This window comes from Bufo bufo, chromosome 6 (assembly GCF_905171765.1).
Source record: "Bufo bufo chromosome 6, aBufBuf1.1, whole genome shotgun sequence".
NCBI classification, from domain to species: Eukaryota; Metazoa; Chordata; class Amphibia; order Anura; family Bufonidae; genus Bufo; species Bufo bufo.
In genome coordinates, this window is record NC_053394.1 from 204,422,179 (window position 1) to 204,441,123 (window position 18,945).

The following is an 18,945-nucleotide window of genomic DNA, read 5'->3' on the forward strand; positions in this document are numbered from 1 at the left end:
GACAGTTTGATTTCACAGAAGTGTGATTGACTTGAAGTTACATTGTGTTTAAGTGTTCCCTTTATTTTTTTGAGCAGTGATATATATATATATATATATATACACATATATACATACATACATACACACACACACATATTTCAACCCTTCCTCAACACACACACACACACACTATACCTACCTCCGCCAGACCCCAACCACTCCCATTCTGATGCTTACTCGAAATGGGAGGAAACTCCTGTTCTGCCCATCAGTGGCTGGAGTGGCCACCACTGCAGCCACTGATTAGTTGAGTAGTCGTCGCCTGCATCAAACCTGAACTATGAAGTGGAGACTAATTGGAACCCAGTAAGCACCGGAGCAGCAGCTGTGGGGGATTGGTGAGGGTAAGTATGGATTCCTTTTTTTTTTTTTTTTTTTTAAGTGCACTTCCTAGGAGTTAGTCTTTTATTAAACCACTCCGAGCAGTTTGCTAAAATTTTTGCACCATTGGACAACCCCTATAAAAGGAATAGGCCTGACCTGCCGTACCATAGAAACCTGCAGGCAACTGATGCTGCTTTTCAACCCTCTGATCAAGAATACAGTGGGACATTCACCAATCATATAGCAATGGCATGTCCCAACCGAAGATAGACAGCAAGCATTAAAAGGGTCATTTTTATATGTGGTAAAAAGCACCATTTCAATTAGGAAGCTGACAGTTCAGTAGACTGAAAGACATAAGGGTAATTTACTAATGCAAAACACAAGGCCCATGTAGCACGCTGCATTTTTTACGCATCCTCTCCACTTGGGAGTGAAGGGTTGTGTTGAGGGCCAAGCAGGTGGGGCCCTGGCATATATTTACTTACAATTATGGCAGTTTTAGATGTAAAAAAAGATGCCAAAAAACTACTCCACTCAGGGAGAGAAACAGATTTTCACTCTAGGCACACAACTACCATATAGGCACCTAATTTATGACAAGGCACATGCCTCATCATCTTCTGGCAGCTCAGGGGGAAACCAAAGACCGATGTAAAACACTGGTCTTTGTAAGTGACCCACATTATTCTAATATCTGAGGCAGAAAACACATGACAGCAGAATTCTGACATCTAGCAGTATTTTGACCTGCTTTGGCATAGTCACTGAAATTCTGGTCTGCGACCTACTGTATATCATTACATGAAACAAGGAAGTACCGGTACACAATTCTCATATTCTTTATAATTCGATGTTTAGAATCAGTTGAAGGATAGGAAGTGGTTTCAGGCCACATGTGGAGAAATCAAACTGAAAAACTAAGTTACATTACCACAACATGAAAACAGGAAGACTTTTACATATATTCCATCAGTACAATTTTTCAAAGACAGATCCTAGATAGCAGAATACAAAGGTTTTATGCATATGGTTACAACCATAAGCCAAGTTCACATTTAGTGATGCTGGGGCCTATAGTAAAAATGCTAATTTGTAATATATCTTAAATCCCTGGGATTTTCTGTTTTTGCATTTTAGGCGTTTGGAGGCAATATTCCGACTTTAAGGGTTTTCCAGGATTTCTTTTTTTTTTTTACTGATTACCTATCCTCAATCAGCTGTTAGACTCCGTTCAGACATCCGCATTTTGGGTGTGGACCCATTCATTTTCAATGGGGACGGAAAAGATGCACTTCCAGTCCACGGCCCCGCAAAAATAAAATAAAAATAGAACATGTCCTATTCTTGTCCGCAGCTGCGGACAATAGGCATTTCTATTGGGGTGCTAGCCCGGTGTTTTACGGATCCGCAATACACTGCAGATGTGTGAATGTACCCTTAGAGCTCTTTCACACGGGCGTCGCATGTGAGGGCCGTATAGGATGCGGGTGCGTCGCGGGAAAATGCGCAATTTTTCCATGCAAGTGCAAAGCGTTTTACACACGCGTAAGAAAAATCTGCATGTTTGGTACCCAGACATCTGGTGTTCTGTAGATTTTATTATTTTCCCTGGTTATAAGGGAAAATAAATAGCATTCTTAATAAAGAATGCTTAGTAAAATGTCCATTGAGGGGTTAAAAATAATGAACCAATTTAACTCACCCTATCCACTTGGCCGCATAGCGGATCTCTTCTTTCATCAGGACCTGGGTAAAGGACATTTGATGACGTCACTGTGCTCATCACATGGTCCATCTCCATGGTGATGGACCATGTGATGAGCGCAGTGACATCAATGGTCCTTTACCCAGGTCCTGAAGAAAGAAAAAGAGATCCGCTACGCGACCAAGTGGATGATGAGAGTTAAATTTTTTATTATTTTTAACCCCTCAATGGACATTTTACTAAGCATTCTGTATTAAGAATGCTATTATTTTCCCTTATAACCATGTTATAAGGGGAAAAAAAAAAAGATCAGGTCCCCATCTCGATCGTCTCCTTAGCAACCATGCGTGAAAATCGCACCGCATCCGCACTTGCTTGCGATTTTCATGCAGCCCCATTCACTTCTATGGGGCCTGCGTTGCGTGAAAAACGCACAATATAGAGCATGCTGCGATTTTCACACAACGCAAGTAGGAAGTGATGCGTGAAAGTCACCGCTCATGTGCACAGCCCCATAGAAATGAATAGGTCCGGATTCAGTGCGGGTGCAATGCGTTCACCTCACGCATTGTACCTGTGCGCAAAACTCGCCCGTGTGAAAGGGGCCTTAGAGATGGCAGTGGTGCTCCTGTGAGCGCCGCTGCCTCCTCACAACGTACCAATCACAGCACTGTACATTGTATAGCGGCTGTGCATGGTATCATGCTCAGCTCCAGTCACTTGAATGGGACTGAGCTGCTCCTAGCCCACGTGATTGATGAACATGTTGTCACTGGCCTTGAGAAAGCTGAGAGAAGGCCGGAGTGCTCACAGGAGCACCGCTGCCTTCTCAAACAGCTGATTGACGGGGATCCCGGGTGTCAGACCTCCACCAATCAGCTACTGATGACCTATCTATAGGATAGGTCATCAGTATAAAACTCCTGGAAGACCCTTTTAAGGACCAATTCAGTTTGAAATCACTTTGAGAGTCTTACATGATAGAAACCACCCATAAATTGCCCCATTTTAGGTCCTGCACCCCTCAAATTATTCAAAACTGATTTTCCAAACTGTGCTAACCCTTTAAGTGTTCCACACGCACTGAAGGGGTTTTCAAGTTATTTTTATTCATTAACTATTGATGACCTTTCCTGAGAATATCAGATCAGCAGGGGTCCTCCTTTTTTAAAAATTTCAATGGGATGGCTCATTCCTATATAAATTTCACATATTTTTTTTTTTTTATTTGAATCCATTTGTCACTGATATAGAAAGGTTTAACAGCAAAACAAACCTCAATATTTGTTAACCTGATTCTACAGTGTACAGACACATCCCACATGTGGTCCTAAACTGCTGTATGGGCACATTGCAGGGCTCACAAGGAAAGGAGCGCCATATGGTTTTTGGAGGGCATATTTTAATGGAATGGTTTTTAGGTGCCATGCCACATTTGAAGAGACCCTGAGGTACCCCTATAGTGGGAACCACCCCATTTTGGAAGCTACACCCCTGAAGGAATTTATTGAGCAGTTTACTGAGCACTTTGACCCCACAAGTGTTTATTAGAAATTTTAGAAACACTTATCTGTGAAAATGAAAAATTTAAATTTCTTTCAATAAAATGTTACTTTAGTCCCAGATTCTTGACAATGGAGAAAAAGGACCACGTAATTTGTTACCCATTTTCTCATAAGTACAGTAACAGCCCATATGTGGTCGCAAAATGCTGTTTAGGCACAATGCAGGGTTCAGAAAAGAAAGAGCAACATGTGCATTTGGATGATCCCTGTACTTTTCACATCCGTATGTCTGTTCCGCAAACTTTAGAACACATCTTATACTTGGCCACAAAATACGTTCCACGGATCTGCAAAAAAATAATAAATAAATAACAATAATAATGTAGATGCAACACGGATGTCATTTGTATTTTGCGGACTGCATAATACATACAGTTGCATAATGCACTCTTGGGCCGCATTTACATGCCACTAAATACGGGCACTGGCTGTGTGCACCCCGCATCACTGTGAGCACTCTGACTTCAATTGGTCTGCGATCCACAACATGCAGTCAAAGATAGAAGATAGATGTCCTATCTTTTGCAGTGCAGAGGCACGGACCCGGAAGCCCATGGAAGGGTTTCCATGTGCTTCCAGGTCCATGCCTTTGTTAGGCTTCTAGGGGCCACGGCAACCGTCAGCACCCTGTCATTGCAGCACGGGAGCCCCCTCCTTCTGCAAACTCCATAGATGCAGTCGTCATAATTGACTCTGGCACCTGAGGGGTCAATCCACCAGCATCAACATTTTAAAGGGGTATTCCCATCTTAGACAATGGGGGCATATCGAGAACGGAGCGGGGAGCGCTGTGGCTGGAGGACCCCAGATTTCCCGGGTCCGTCCACCACCAAGCGCTAATCCCTGCCTCTCCCACAGAAGTGAATCGGAGCGTGCCGCGCATGAGCGGCGCTTGCTCCCATTCATTTTTATGGGGCAGACGGCAATAACCGAGCCAGCTCTTGGCTATTTTCGGCGGCCCCATAGAAATGAATGGAGGGCGGCTGCGCAGTGCGCTCTCCTTCACTTTCAGGGCTCCTTCTCGATATAGGTGCGGGTCCCAGCAGTGGGACCCGCACCTATTAGACAATAGGGGCATATCCTAGCGATATGCCCCATTATCTGAGATGAGAAAACCCCTTTAAACGATGCCAGAAGATACAGCAGGGGCCCAGCTGTCAGTAACAGCTGAGCCCCTATACTGATCAGATGCGCACAGCTTCTGTGCCCACCCAACCAGTGTGCGGTAGATGTACTCTGCTTTTCGGGAAGTCAATTAGATATACTGCATATAACGTGATGGGAAGCCGGAAGAAGAAACAAATAGGGCGGAATTGTAAAAAAAGCTATTCTGTGATCGTTTTATGGGTTTCGTTTTTACCGTTTCCCCTATGTGGTAAAACTATAGTGACCAAGCACAAACAATGCACCACCAATGCGCCTCCTTGCTGTTATCACCGGTCATAGACATTAGCCTCAGGTGTCTACCGTTTCCAACTACAGAAAACTGGTGGCAATGGAGCCCGCTGCCCTCTGGAGTGGACACCATCTTTAAAGATCTGACTTCCTCTGTTCATATACGGCGGTCAGGAAGGCATTAAACACATTGCTGATTTCATCCTTTTTCTCAATGCAGAGAATTTTGTGTCTAAATAGCAACTGTCATCAGGATCAACCCTATTACACAATACTTAACAAAAATTAACAATAGTTTCTATCATAGGTGCATGCTCAGTCCATCTGCCTCTGCTTCTCCAGTAGTGCAAGTGACTACTGTTCATGCACCTATAGTAAACTGCGGCACAGGCACAAGACTACAGAGTCAAGTAAGAACTCTGGCACTGTAATCTCACGCCTGCAAATTACAGGGCCATGGGGGGGGCCTCGCCTTGTCAATCAAAGGGGTACGGAAGTGCTGTAAGGGTAGAAAAGCTCTGGTTCTCAGGAGGAGCCCAGGCCCACCCCTTGATGCTTTAAAGATCCAATTAACATGCCAATTTTCTCAGGAATAGTGCAACAGAGGATCACAAGAACGGTATTGTTTTAGGCCTCTTTCACACATCAGTGAATCATGGCCATGTACTGTCTGTGTTCCCCATGGACTGAACAATAACAACACAGATATGCACTACTTCGGTGTGTTATGTGGACCAAACACCCACTGACATCTATGATGCAGGTTTACTAAGACTGGAGTTTCCTATGACAGTCTTAGTAAATAGTGCACTGGAGTAAGATGTGCTAAATTTATTAAGAGGCCTCTTAATCTTTATCAATGCGCCCCATAATCTTTGAAAACAGGCATTGTGCCCACGAAATGTATGCCACAGGGAACAAGATGAAGATTGGTGGACATATTTCTGATGAGGACGCTGAGGGTGAGCAGACAGAGCAAGTAGGAAGTAGTGGCCGCCTCAATATGTAAGACATGGGCGGGATTTGCTGAAATCAAAGCAACGGCCAAAATTAACCTTAGAAAGATGCAGGTACTCTATAAGGATGCGTTCACATGCTGTGGATTTTGTTGAAGAAATTTCCACAACTTAAAAACAGTAACTGTTTTTGGTGCAGATTAGATGCGGTTTTGCCACAGATCTCACCCTTCATTAGAAAAGGGTGAAAACTGCAGCAAGCATAACCTTCATGCTCTGGATTTGGAAATCTGTAACACGTCAGTTTCTTCACAGAAAAAAAAAAAAAAAAATCTGAAAAGTGTACATGAAATTTGTGCATCTCACACCTTTCACTCCTGTACTACACTGCTCTTTTCAGCACGGAAAACCGTACATATTCCACAACGTTGTGTCATGCACTCTGCACTATCACAGCTTCAGACCATGTATGGCCACATGCCTTCAATGCCATACTGGGGGGTTTCTTTTGCATTCTGCACACAAAGCTGACAGCCAAAAATAATTTTGTACCATTTTCTTTCAAAGGCAGGCATGTGTGAAAAAGGCTGGGGCAGTCACTGGCAAATACCTCATACCAAATGACAGCTGTGTGGCCATCAATAGCAAAGATTGACCCGCCAATTGTCCGCAGACTATTGATGTGACTTCCTCCAGAGAACAAAATGAGACCCTTGACAGCAGCCATGAAGGACATCCAGATAGTCTGTGCCAGTCCTGCAACACTGCTGGGGGCACACCCAGGCACTACTTTGCTGCCTTTAGCTCCAGTAAATATGGATGTAGCACACACTTTGCTCCACTGTATCCATATACATCCTCAGGTGACCAACCGTCAGCTCCCTTTTCACATTCCTCAACCCTCTCCGATGACGTCATAGCTCTAGGAATCCCTCTCTGCTCCCAGGGTTCTCCTTATAAGGTGATCACGGGGTGTGACGTCGCCGGCAAGGGCTCCAAGAACACGGCAACTTTACTTGATTGATTTAGGCGGCAGCCAATAAGCGTAAAAGAAGAAAGCCTGCGGGCGGTGCCTGGCGGGCTCAATCTCTCATACGTAGAAAGGCGGGGTGCGGTGACGTCACCGGGAGAGACAGGAGTTGGAGTGTTGTCTGGAAGTGTCCGGAGACTGAAGATATCCGGGCTGGATGAGGAAGAACACTCGGACAAGGGCAACAAAAGCGCATAGTGCATCGATATTAGCCTGTGCACACGCCTGCCAAGAATTGTGGGTGAGGGGTGAGCGCAGGTTTGGGCACGGTGCCCTCAGAGCGTGGAGCTTGTGTGCAGAATATAGTGAGATCGGTTTCAGCACTTGTGGCTTTCCCTAAGTTCTATCAGAGCCGCAGCATGCCTGTCTTCCACACCAAAACTATAGAAAGTAATCCTGGAGCCGGTGGCCCAGCAGATCTCCCACCTGGTCATCATGCATGAAGAAGGGGAGGTGGACGGAAAGGCCATACCAGAGCTGACCGCCCCTGTGGCCGCTGTGCAGTCAGCAGTCAGCAACTTGGTCAGGGTAAGTTGTGCTGAGACGTGCTGCAGATGTCATGGATGTCACCTAGTGAATGGGGGCTAATTCTAAAGTGTGGTTCAATCAATTTGCGGCATACTTCTTGAAGATGCCAATTAAATCACATTATTGGAAAACAATGGGTTAATCAAGTTATTCTCAGCATGAGGCAAATGATATCCAGGTTCTTTCAAGCAATGTTTTGGTCATAGACCTTTATTAAGCCATATCTGGAGTAGACAAAGGTATGGTGACAAGTGGCAGTTACCGCCGCATGGGCAGGCATTCGTCCCTTGTCGCCATACCTTTGTCTACTCCAGATATGGCTTAATAAAGGTCTATGCTGGAAAGAACCTTGGACATCGTTTGTCTCATGCTGAGAATAACATGATTAACCCTGTGTTATCCAATAAATGTGATTTAATTTGCATCTTCAAGAAGTATGCCACAAATTGATGAAATCAGTTTTTGGGGCTGCAAAGTCTTTTTGTGAGCACCTTCACATTACAAGGTGTGTGGCACCATTGCTATTTGGACTAAATCTGAAGTGTGATCAGTTACTTCAGCATCTTCACTTTATGACATCCAAAAGCTTCATATGACCATGGACACAAGAAACAAGCCATTCCCTGATCAGTACTTATACTGTGTGCCCCATATACTTTATGCGATTTCCTGAGCATCTGGTCCTCAACGTTTTGGAGATCCGACAGCCTGATTCAGTGCAAAATGCATGCAACCGTTTTTTGTCCAGTTGAAACCCGGCATTTATGCTGGAAATCGGCTGATCACTGCCGGACTCCATTGCAGTCAGTGGGGAACTGGTGGTGAAGTAGAGGATCCGACAGGTTACTCTGTGCCAGAGAAGTCTTCCCGATCTCCAGACGGAGATGTGAACGAGGCCTTACAATGAACAGATCTGTTATATCCCAGCATAAATGAATGAGAGACTATTGTAGGTCTAAGGCTGAATGCACATGGCCGTGAGTGGTCCTTGGTAAAAGCCTGGATCCTGCTGAGAGCAGGAGTCGCACGGCGTCATTGGTTGCTATGACGCAGTGCGCTTCATGCCGCCGCTGCGCCGTGCGCAGCAGTTTACCTACGATCAGTCTCCATGCCGCTCTGGAGGCCGACACCATGTGTTTACTGTCCGCCCGACGAAGCGGAGACCAAACGGATCCGTCCTGGCACACAATGTAAGTCAATGGGGACTGATCCGTTTTCTCTGGCACAATAGAAAACTGATCCGTCCCCCATTGACTTTCAAAGGTGTTCAAGACGGATCCGTCATGGCTATAGAAGACATAATACAACCGGATCCGTTCATGGCGGCTGCATGCGGTTGTATTATTGTAATGGAAGCATTTTTGCAGATCATGACGGATCTGCAAAAAACGCTAATGTGAAAGTAGCCTTATCCTTATGAGTAGAACATCTAAGCTATGGCCTAGGTTTATGATCAGAAAGTTCAGAAGCATCCAGCTCGCTGCAGTGTTGAGTCACTTGTGAGGAATGTGACCCCCTTCCAATTAAAGAGCTTTTACATGCCCTAATAAAAGGTACCTAGTTGCCTCACTACCCCTCCCCACGTTTTTCTTAGCCACATACTGTAAGCTCACTTTTATGAAGACAGTTTGGCAAGGTTTGTCTCTTTGACAGATCCTCCAAAGCGTATTTAAGAGTGCACAGAGTTCATAGCTACACCCATGTGCCTAAAACACAATGCTACAATTGATGAGCATGATCTGAATGTAGGAACCCCATTTATCAAAGATATAGCTTTTGTTGCTCATCTGAGTCCATGAGAAAAAAAAAACTAAAAACTGAAATCTGTCCTTCCGGATCCCTTCATGGCTGTCGCTGCATCTCCCAATTATGTAGATCACAAAATTCATTGACAGGGGTGTGCAGCCAATAGCAGGACGCAACGGTGAATTGACCTCTTGTGTCGCGTGTGACATCACATGTGACGCAAAGGGAGCATGTACAACAAGCCCATGGATGGATGTTGTGATCTGCATGCTGGAGAGATGCAGCGACAGCCGTTGAGGGATCCGTAAGGACACAGGTGTCAGGAACCAGGTAAGTATTCTTTGTATGAGGGACCTGTGCTTTGTGGGTGGGTTTTCCAGATATGCATAACCCCTTTAATTGCGTTTAAACAAAATATGCTTGGTTCCTGTTTTTTTTATATATTTTTTTACGAACTTTGGGGGACAGTAGCAAATCTGCTACACCAGTTTTTGCGGCGTAAAGATGTTACTGTCACGAATACAGGGGAGGGGAGGGACACAGAACTAGGCCTCAAGGCTAGGCAGGTGGGAAAAGGTCAAGTCCTAGGAAGCCCCTAAACCTGGCCCTGACCACCTGTCAGTATGTATAGACACTGAAGGTGGGAAAATACATACGCCAGAACCTAGACCCTAGGAGCCCTGAAATGCCCTAGGTAGGGCCAGGGAATGAGATTACTGGTTCCTTCCCAGGTGAACGAACCAGCGTCTCCCTGAGGCCTAGTAACAACAAGCACAGGGGAACAACCAAATACAAAGGGCAGTACAACTTATCTTATAGAGAATGGATGAGCAGGAACACAGGTAAGGTCCACACACCAACTCTTCCAAATCCAAGTAGAGAATATCAACCGCATGGTATGAAGTGTGAGACCAAGCTAAGTAGAGAATGCAATAATGACCACCGGATGCACCTGGCAAGAGGTGTGGTCATTACCAAACCACAACACTGAGAATCAAGAGACTGTCAGTTAACCTCACGTGCAGTCAGTCTCTCCGATCTTCTAACCTCTGTCACAAAAGGTACCGTGACAGTTACAAGTGATGTTGCGTGCAACATTTTATGCATATTTTTGTGACTTGGCGAAATCTTGTGTCTTTTGATGAGCTTCACCTCTTTCTAGTTTAAAAGTTCTTCGAGATTACAGATCAGAACACATATGGGGTCATTTATCAAACTGCTGTAATGTAGAACTGGCTTAGTTGCCTATAGCAACCAATCAGATTCCACCTTTCATTTTCCAAAGGAGCTGTCAATAATGAAAGGTGGAATCTGATTGCTGCTATGGGGCAACTAATCCAGTTGATAAATGACTCCAATATTGGTCTTCATTTATGATGTGCGACTTTTTAAAAAGTCACAAAAAAGAGTTGCGTCTCCATGGCCAGGCAACCCCCTAGCATACTTTCACTGTCAAAACCACATTACACTTGGGGCAGATTTAATAACACTGAGTGCTACTTCATAAATTTGGCGCAACAAGCAACTCCAGTCTAAAACAATCTCAAGCACCTACAACAATAAATTCCGCCCTTTATATGTGCAAATGTAGCTTATATGTGTGCAAATGAATTTGACAGTTAACAGTTTCTTTCCTGTACCCCAATATGACTATTATAATATCATACATAAAATGTTCATACTACAGCTATGGCTTGTAAACATCCCATGGGGTAATATTATGTGTCTCTGTCATCAATCATGTGTCAGTTAAATGTGACTCTTTGGGTGTTGTCATTCATTTGTGTCCATGTCATATTGCCCTGACTACACTTTTAAAGACTGCCAGATGAAGCTATACTATATTCGAACCAGTGTATGTAGATCAGCCCTAAAATATTCTGTCCTGCTGTCAGCTAAATAATTTTTTAAATTCACAGATAAGTTACTCCAAAACTTAGCCTACATGCAGACGAACGTTTATGTTTTGCGGTCTGCAATTTGCGGATCCGCAAAAAAAAAACTGATGACGTCCGTATGGCATCTTTTTTTTTTTTTTTGCGGATCCATTGTAACAATGCCTATCCTTGTCCGCAAAACGGTATAGGACAATAGGACATGTTCTATTTATTTATTTTTTTGCAGGGCTCGGAATGGAGCAACCTGATCGGAGAGCACACGGAGTGCTGTCCTCATCTTTTGCGGCCCCATTGAAGTAAATGGGTCCGCGCCCGATCCGCAAAAAATGTGGCTCGGATGCGGACAAAACCACGTTTGTGTGCATGTAGGCTTAAAGTGATTCTGTCATCAGAATTTAGGCCTATAACCTAAATATATGGCGAGGTCCCTACTAATACACTGAATCCTAAAGTGACTTTATCAAATGCGCCTGTGGCTCTATAATCATATAAAACAGGTTATATCACCTGTCACCTCACGTCACAAATGTGTCCGAAGGGGACGTCTCATGATGCAGGATGCCCAGCTGCAGCCATCTCGTTTTGGTGCCCAGCGCCGCCTTTGAATTGAAATCGCCGCCCTCCTTTCATTAGAGCCGCCTACCTCAGTTCATCGCCGCCTCTCTAACGTCCGCTCTCTTCAGCCAGATCCTGCCGCGTGCCGCACTAGGTATAACCTGATGCGCCCGTGCGGACTCCTGGCAGCGGCCTCGTTAAGTGAAGTGCGCATGCGCCGGCCGGCGCACTTCACTCGAACCTCTACCTTGACGCACTGCGGGGCACTTCACTTAACGAGCCGCTGCCAGAAGTGCAACATGCGTCAAGGCAGGTTCGAGCGAAGTGCGCCGGCCGGCGCATGCGCACTTCGCTTAACGAGGCCGCTGCCAGGAGTCCGCACGGGCCATCAGGTTATACCTAGTGTGCACGCGCTGGGATCTGGCTGAGGAGAGCGGATCTTAGAGAGGATGAACTGAGGTAGGCGGCTATAATGAAAGGGAGGGGCGGCGATTTCAATTCAGAAGGGCGGCGCTGGGCACCAAAACGAGATGGCTGCAGCTGGGCATCCTGCATCAGGAACGTCCCCTTGGACACATTTTGTGACGTGAGTGACAGGTGATATAAACCTGTTTTATATGATTATAGAGCCACAGGCGCATTTGATAAGGTTACTTTAGGATTCAGTGTATTAGTAGGGACCTCGCCATATAATTAGGTTATAGGCCTAAATTCTGATGACAGAATCCCTTTATGTAAGATGAGACTAAGCCCGACTACCATTTGGCTGGGAAACAATGTAGCGGGCTGGCGCTGTCATTGTAGTGCGATGAATCCTCCGCTGGTGCAAGGGGATAAGAGACCAGTGTGAAAACACTGGTCTTTGCAAATGTGCCCCCACTGACTATTTGAAGTTTTCTGTGCTAACCTGATGGATTCCAGCTACTTGTCACTTTGCTGCTGTATATCGATTATGAATCTAAATGTTTCCATTAGGCTGAATGCACTCATACGAGTGTATTACTGTAGTGGCAGCGGCGGCATGAAGCGCATGGCGTCATAGCAACCAATAACGCCGTGCGCTCCTGCTTACAGTAGGGATGCCAGGCCGGATAACCACGGACCGCTCACGGCTTGTGGGCATTTGGTCTGAATGGAATGTTTTGAGATTGTAGGAACTTTGTTGGCAAAGTGTTCTATGTGTCTACATGCCACCCTGTTGTGAGGTGCTCATGATATTAGTCTTTCTTCACTAGTGTTGCTTTTTTCTTTAAAATCAAGTATGTACCTTCTTCCAGGCTTTTTGACACTATAAATGCAGAAAAATGGTTTAGGCATTGTAATGTTAGGCTACTTTCACACTCGGGTTTTAGCGGATCCATTCTGGATCTGCAAAAAAGGATCAGTTTACAATAATACAACCCGCATGCATCCGTCATAAACAGATTCGTTTATATTATCTGTAACATAGCCAAGATGGATCCGTCATGAACTCCATTGAAAGTCAATGGGGACGGATCCGTTTCTATTGTGTCAGAGAAAACGGATCGTCCCGGCACACATGTAAGTCAATGGGGACGGATCCGTTTTCTCTGGCACAATAGAAAACTGATCCGTCTCCCATTGACTTTCAATGGAGTTCATGACTGATCCGTCATGGCTAGGTTACAGATAATATAAACGAATCCGCTCATGACGGATGCATGCGGTTGTATTATTGTAACTGATCCGTTTGGCTCAGTTTTCGTCAAGCGGACAGCAAAACACTGCAGGCAGCGTTTCTGTGTCCGCCTCCAGAGCGGAATGGAGACTGATCGGAGGCAAACTGAGCAGGTCCCTTTTCCATTCCATTCAGTAACGGATCTCACAAACGGAAAGCCAAAACACGAGTGTGAAAGTAGCCTTAGGCCTATGCACACGACCGTTGTGTGCATCCGCGGCCGTTGTTCTGTTTTCCGTTTTTTTTTTTTTCGCGGACCCATTGACTTTTAATGGGTACGTGAGAAACAATCGAAAAAATGCACTGTTTGGCCTCCGCGTCCCGTGATCCGTTTTTCCAGTCCGTGAAAAAAAATAAGACATGTCCTATTTTTTTCACTGACAACGGTTCACGGACCCATTCAAGTCAATGGGTCAGTGAAAAATCACGGATGCACACAAGATAGTCATCTGCGTCTGTATCCGTGTCCGTTTTTTCCTATCATTTTCAATGCAAACTTGACTTAGGTTTTTTTTTTCACTTTTCATGTCGTGATCCTCCAAAAATCAGAAGACCCACGGATGAAAAAACGGACACGGAACAATCGGAAACCGTTTTTGTGGACCGCAAAAAAAACGTCCGTGTGCATGAGGCCTTAGCAGATGAAACTTGCCCAGCAGAAATCATCAAGAGCGTTTCTGATGGTTTATATTGACGTGGTCAGCTATTACTTACACAATGATAAGTTAAGACTAAGCAGCTCAGCTGTTGCCCCTTGGGTCCCCCAGGGATCTGTTACTAGCTACATTCCATGTGTCAGGCAACTGGATAGGAGGAGGTGGTTGTCCTCCCCCTCTATTAGAAAAAGAGGAAATGTTTGGCTTATTAAAATTCCATAACAATCTGTCTGAGTATGCTTTGTCATTGAAGGAGCAGAACCACATGACTTTTGCCACAGCAGTTAAAGGGGTTCTCCAGACTTTTTACGAAAAGCCCAAGTCTTCTCAACATGTGAATGAAAGTTTATTTCATTCAGTACTTAAACCCTACGTCATCACGCCTATGCCACTGTCTCTGCTTCATTCCCACTGACTGTGAGCTGTTCTGCTTCAGTCCGACCAGAGTGTTTCTGGAGTCTTCCTGTTCATCTGCATTTACAATATATGCCAGCTGAACAGGAAGACTCTGGAACATATCCAGTCAGCACTTGAGTGGAGGAGACTGCTGCATTAGTGGCTTGATGGATAGGTAAATACTAAGGAATAATCTTTCATTCACAGGTGAGAAAAACACTCTGGTTTTCTAAAGAACAGTGGAAAACCCCTTCAAAACACTGCAGAGTACCGTTTATCACCTGTAAGAAAAACACAAAGGTGTTGTGTTTCCTCACAACTGATTTTCAGTTCTAATCTACAGTGCATTCGGAAAGTCTTCAGACTGCTTTTTTCATATTTTATGTTGCAGCTTTGTGATTAAAAATAAATAATATACATACAATAGGAGCTCACTCAACAGAATATGGACTCCGACTAGAGTTGTTGTGATACCAAATTTTATATCTGTTTCGATACAGAAAAAGTATTGCGATAACTCGATACCACGCGAAAAAAATAAACCAAAAAAGCCACTTGCATGCCGCATTTTAAAAAATGGCGAATCGCGCAGTTTTTATTTATTTTTTCTGTTCCGGCGTTCACCGCAATAGATTTTTTTAAATATTTTAATAGTTGGACTTTTCTGACCTGGCGATATGTAATATGTTTATTATTTATACATTTTATATGTGAAATTGGGAAAAGGAGGTGATTTATACTTAATATTTTGGTGTGTGTTTTTTTTTTTTTTTTTTTTGTTTTTTGTTTTTATTATACACTTTTTATTTAATCACTATTTCCCCCCTTAGGGGCTAGAACCTGGGAATTTTTTCATCCCTTGTCCTATTCACCCTGATAGAGCTCTATCAGGGTGAATAGGACCTCACACTGTCCCTGCTGCTCTGTGCTCTGTGCACACAGCATCAGGGATGTTACCATGGCAGCCAGGGTTTCAGTAGCGTCCTGGCTGCCATGGTAACCGATCGGAGCCCCAGGATTACACTGCTGGGGCTCCGATCAGAAGCTGCCACTGCACCACCGAGGGGGAGGGGACCCTGTGGCCCCTGCCACCAATGATTTTAATACTGGGGGGGTTGAGAGGGGTTAACTGCATCTGATCGCAGCTCCCTGTCAGGAGCAGGGTGCCGGCAATGCGATTCTGCTACCGGCACCCGCCTCCTGTATTATGGGTTAAAGTCTACTTTTCCTGGGTCCAGACTTTAAGTATTAGGCTACACAGAGCGGCGCCCAGCGATATCCCAGCACTTACTATTAGTCCTGTGCGCCGCTCCGTTCGCCCGCTGTGCCCCATTACTGTCTCCTTTCCTGTTTTATATGCTAATTACTATCGGAGCGATGGGGAGGAGACATCAGCTTCTCTAGTGAGCGTTCCTTCTCCCTGGCTGTAGCGCTATCCAATCGCAGCGCAGGAAGAAGGAACGCCCACTAGTGAAGCTGATGTCTCCTCCCCATCGCTCCGATAGTAATTAGCATGTGGAGCAGGAGAGGAGACCGTAATGGGGCACAGCAGGCGAACAGAGCGACGCCCAGGAATAATGGTGAGTGCTGGGACATCGCTGGGCGCCGCTCTGTGTAGGAAAAGTCGTATCATTGGTGGCGCAGTGCGCCCGCCCCCTCCTCCGCCCCTCTCTCCTCATTGGTGGCAGCGGGCAGCAGCACAGGGGGAGGGAGAGACTGCTTCTTTCTCCCCTGTGCTGCTGAGAGAACATGAGCGCGGCCGACAGCAGCGCGCTCATGTTCAGAGATACTAGACTGCGCAGAAGCGCAGCCCAGTATCGAAAAAAATGGAAATCCCGGTATCGTATCGATACCGGGACAAAAGTATCAATTGGGTATCGAAATTTCGATACCCGCAACAACCCTAACTCCTTCATATACTAAGTGCACTGTCCTGTCCCAAAGGAGAGATAAGTTTCCCTATGATGATGGCCAGTAACAATTTAGAATGCCATTGCAATATGTGGATTTACCCACTCTCCTGAGACAACCAGACAATAGAGTGAGTGTTGGGCCTTTTAAGTCGGTGCAAATGGTTTGCTATGACATGTATCATGTGATGTTGTTCTGTCCCTAGTAATGTAAGTAATGTCATAGACCGACCCTTATTTTTGATATTTAAAGTGTAAGGCCCTTTCACACGGGCGAGTATTCCGCGCGGATGCGATGCGTGAGTTGATTAAGTGGATCAAGTGGATCCAGCACTCGCCCGTGATGAGTCGGTGCGAGTACACGATAATATAAGAGCAACAAAACGTATTTATAAATAGAGGACTGGGATGGACCCAAATCAGCAGCATATAAGTATAACGCTAAAAAATAAGCTCATATAAATAGTGGAGTCCATGGCAGTACAATCAAGGCACAGGTGTATAACGATAAAATATAGCATACAAAGTCAGGCATGTCCAAAGTCCATACCAAACACAACACGACTCCATCACCACAACCCAGACACTGACAACTATCTATTATATATGACCAGTTATAGGCTGGTGTCACAGACAACTCCAAACAGAAGACCGCACATTATATATAATCGCATCTTTATTTAGTCATGATTAAGGCTACTTTCACATATACGTTAGGTGCGGATCCATCTGGTATCTGCACAGACGGACCCGCACCTATAAATGCAAAGATGGATCCGTTCAGTACGGATCCATCTGCATAACTTAGTCAAAAAAAGTCTAAGTGTATGCAGACGGATCCGTCCTGACTTTACATTGAAAGTCAATGGGGGACGGATCCGTTTGCAATTGCACCAATATTGTGTCAATGTAAACGGATCCGTCCCCATTGACTTCCATTGTAACCCAGGACGGATCTGTTTGGCTCCGCACCGCCAGGCGGACACCAAAACGCTGCAAGCAGCGTTTTGGTGTCCACCTCCAGAGCGGAATGGAGGCTGAACGGAGCCAAACTGATGCATTCTGAATGGATCTGCATGCATTCAGAATGCATTGGGGGCTAAACTGATCCGTTTGGGGCCGCTTGTGAGATCCTTGAAACGGATCTCACAGGCGGACCCCTAAACGGCAGTGTGAAAGTAGCCTTAGTCACCATAAAAAAAACATATGCAGTAAATGGAATAATGCATCAGCTAAATCTCATAACCCCTGGGTCACATAAAGTGCATAGTGCAATCTTCATATGTCTAGTGCCCGAATGGCCTCCACATATTATGTCTGTAGAAATTTGCCCTACTATGCAACATCAGAAGTATACAGTATATGTACAAATGGTACAAATAATGCCAACAATTGCATAATACAATATCATCATCAATATGTATACATACAAATGCTGTTCTGACCCAAAGGAGATGACTGCACCTCGACGTACGTTTCGCCCAGCTTCTTCCTGGGGGCATGTCATATCCCCTTTTCCCCTTAGTTTGTATATCACAAATAGCCAGTCATATTCAAGATTCACATGTGTTTGTAAGTTAGGTTACATTAGATATCCCCATATTATCCAGATCTCAAGATGGTGCCTAATTATTCCCACTTGCGTCCCTTACATGAAGTCCAGAGGCCCGCGTGGTGTCACAGACTTTTTTGTTTTTTGTTTTTGTACTGCCATTTTTCGCTAAGTTTCTTTTTAGGAAAAGAGCCAGTTTCCTATGTGTCATGTTACTCATTGTTTTCCTGTAGACTGCAATGGTTATGTGTAGCTTAATTCTACTTTCACACTAGCGTTATCCTTTTCCGGCATTGAGTTCCGTCCTAGGGGCTCAATACCGAAAATAACTGATCAGTTTTATCCTAATGTATTCTGAATGGAGAGCAATCCGTTCAGGATGCATCAGGATGTCTTCAGTTCAGTCTTTTTGACTTTTCAGGATGGAGATAATACCGCAGCATGCTGCGGTTTATCTCCGTCCGAAATTCCGGAACACTTGCCGGAATGCCGGATTAGGCATTTTTTCCCATCGACATGCATTAATGCCGGAACCTGCAAAACGGATCCAGTGTTGCGGTCAGCGCATGCTCATACCGCAAAAAATGTGTAAAAAATAAATGCTGGATCCGTTTTTTCCAGATGACACCGGATAGACTGATCCGGCATTTCAATGCATTTGTCATACGGATCAGGATCCTGATCCATATTGACAAATACCATCAGTTTACATGTGTTTTGACGGGAACTGACTGCCGGAATCCTCTGCCGCAAGTGTGACAGTACCCTTAGCATAAAGGTTGCAGTGTTTGATAACAAATATTTTAACTATGTAATACTTTTACATTTAGAATTTGTAAATATTTATAATAGTTTTATGTGTTATTTTCCAATGTACTTCTAATGTAGGAGTGGGTACAACTATAAAAACTAAGAGGTGGCCTTCCATTCTGGCTCATATCGCCTTCTAAAAGTGGCCACACAGAACAGCTCTAACTATCCGGAG

The 18,945-nt window shown here is 44.8% G+C and overlaps 1 protein-coding gene across 1 annotated transcript in view; it reads left to right on the forward strand.

Annotated features, from left to right (window-relative positions):
- Positions 1 to 7,125: 7,125 nt before the first annotated feature.
- The window catches only part of VCL (vinculin), a 193,017-nt gene continuing 181,197 nt past the window's right edge, over positions 7,126 to 18,945 (forward strand). The window contains 2 exon segments of the mRNA XM_040438637.1: positions 7,126 to 7,412; positions 7,414 to 7,548. Of these exon segments, the coding sequence (XP_040294571.1) occupies positions 7,380 to 7,412; positions 7,414 to 7,548 (168 nt within the window). The 5' untranslated portion in view covers positions 7,126 to 7,379.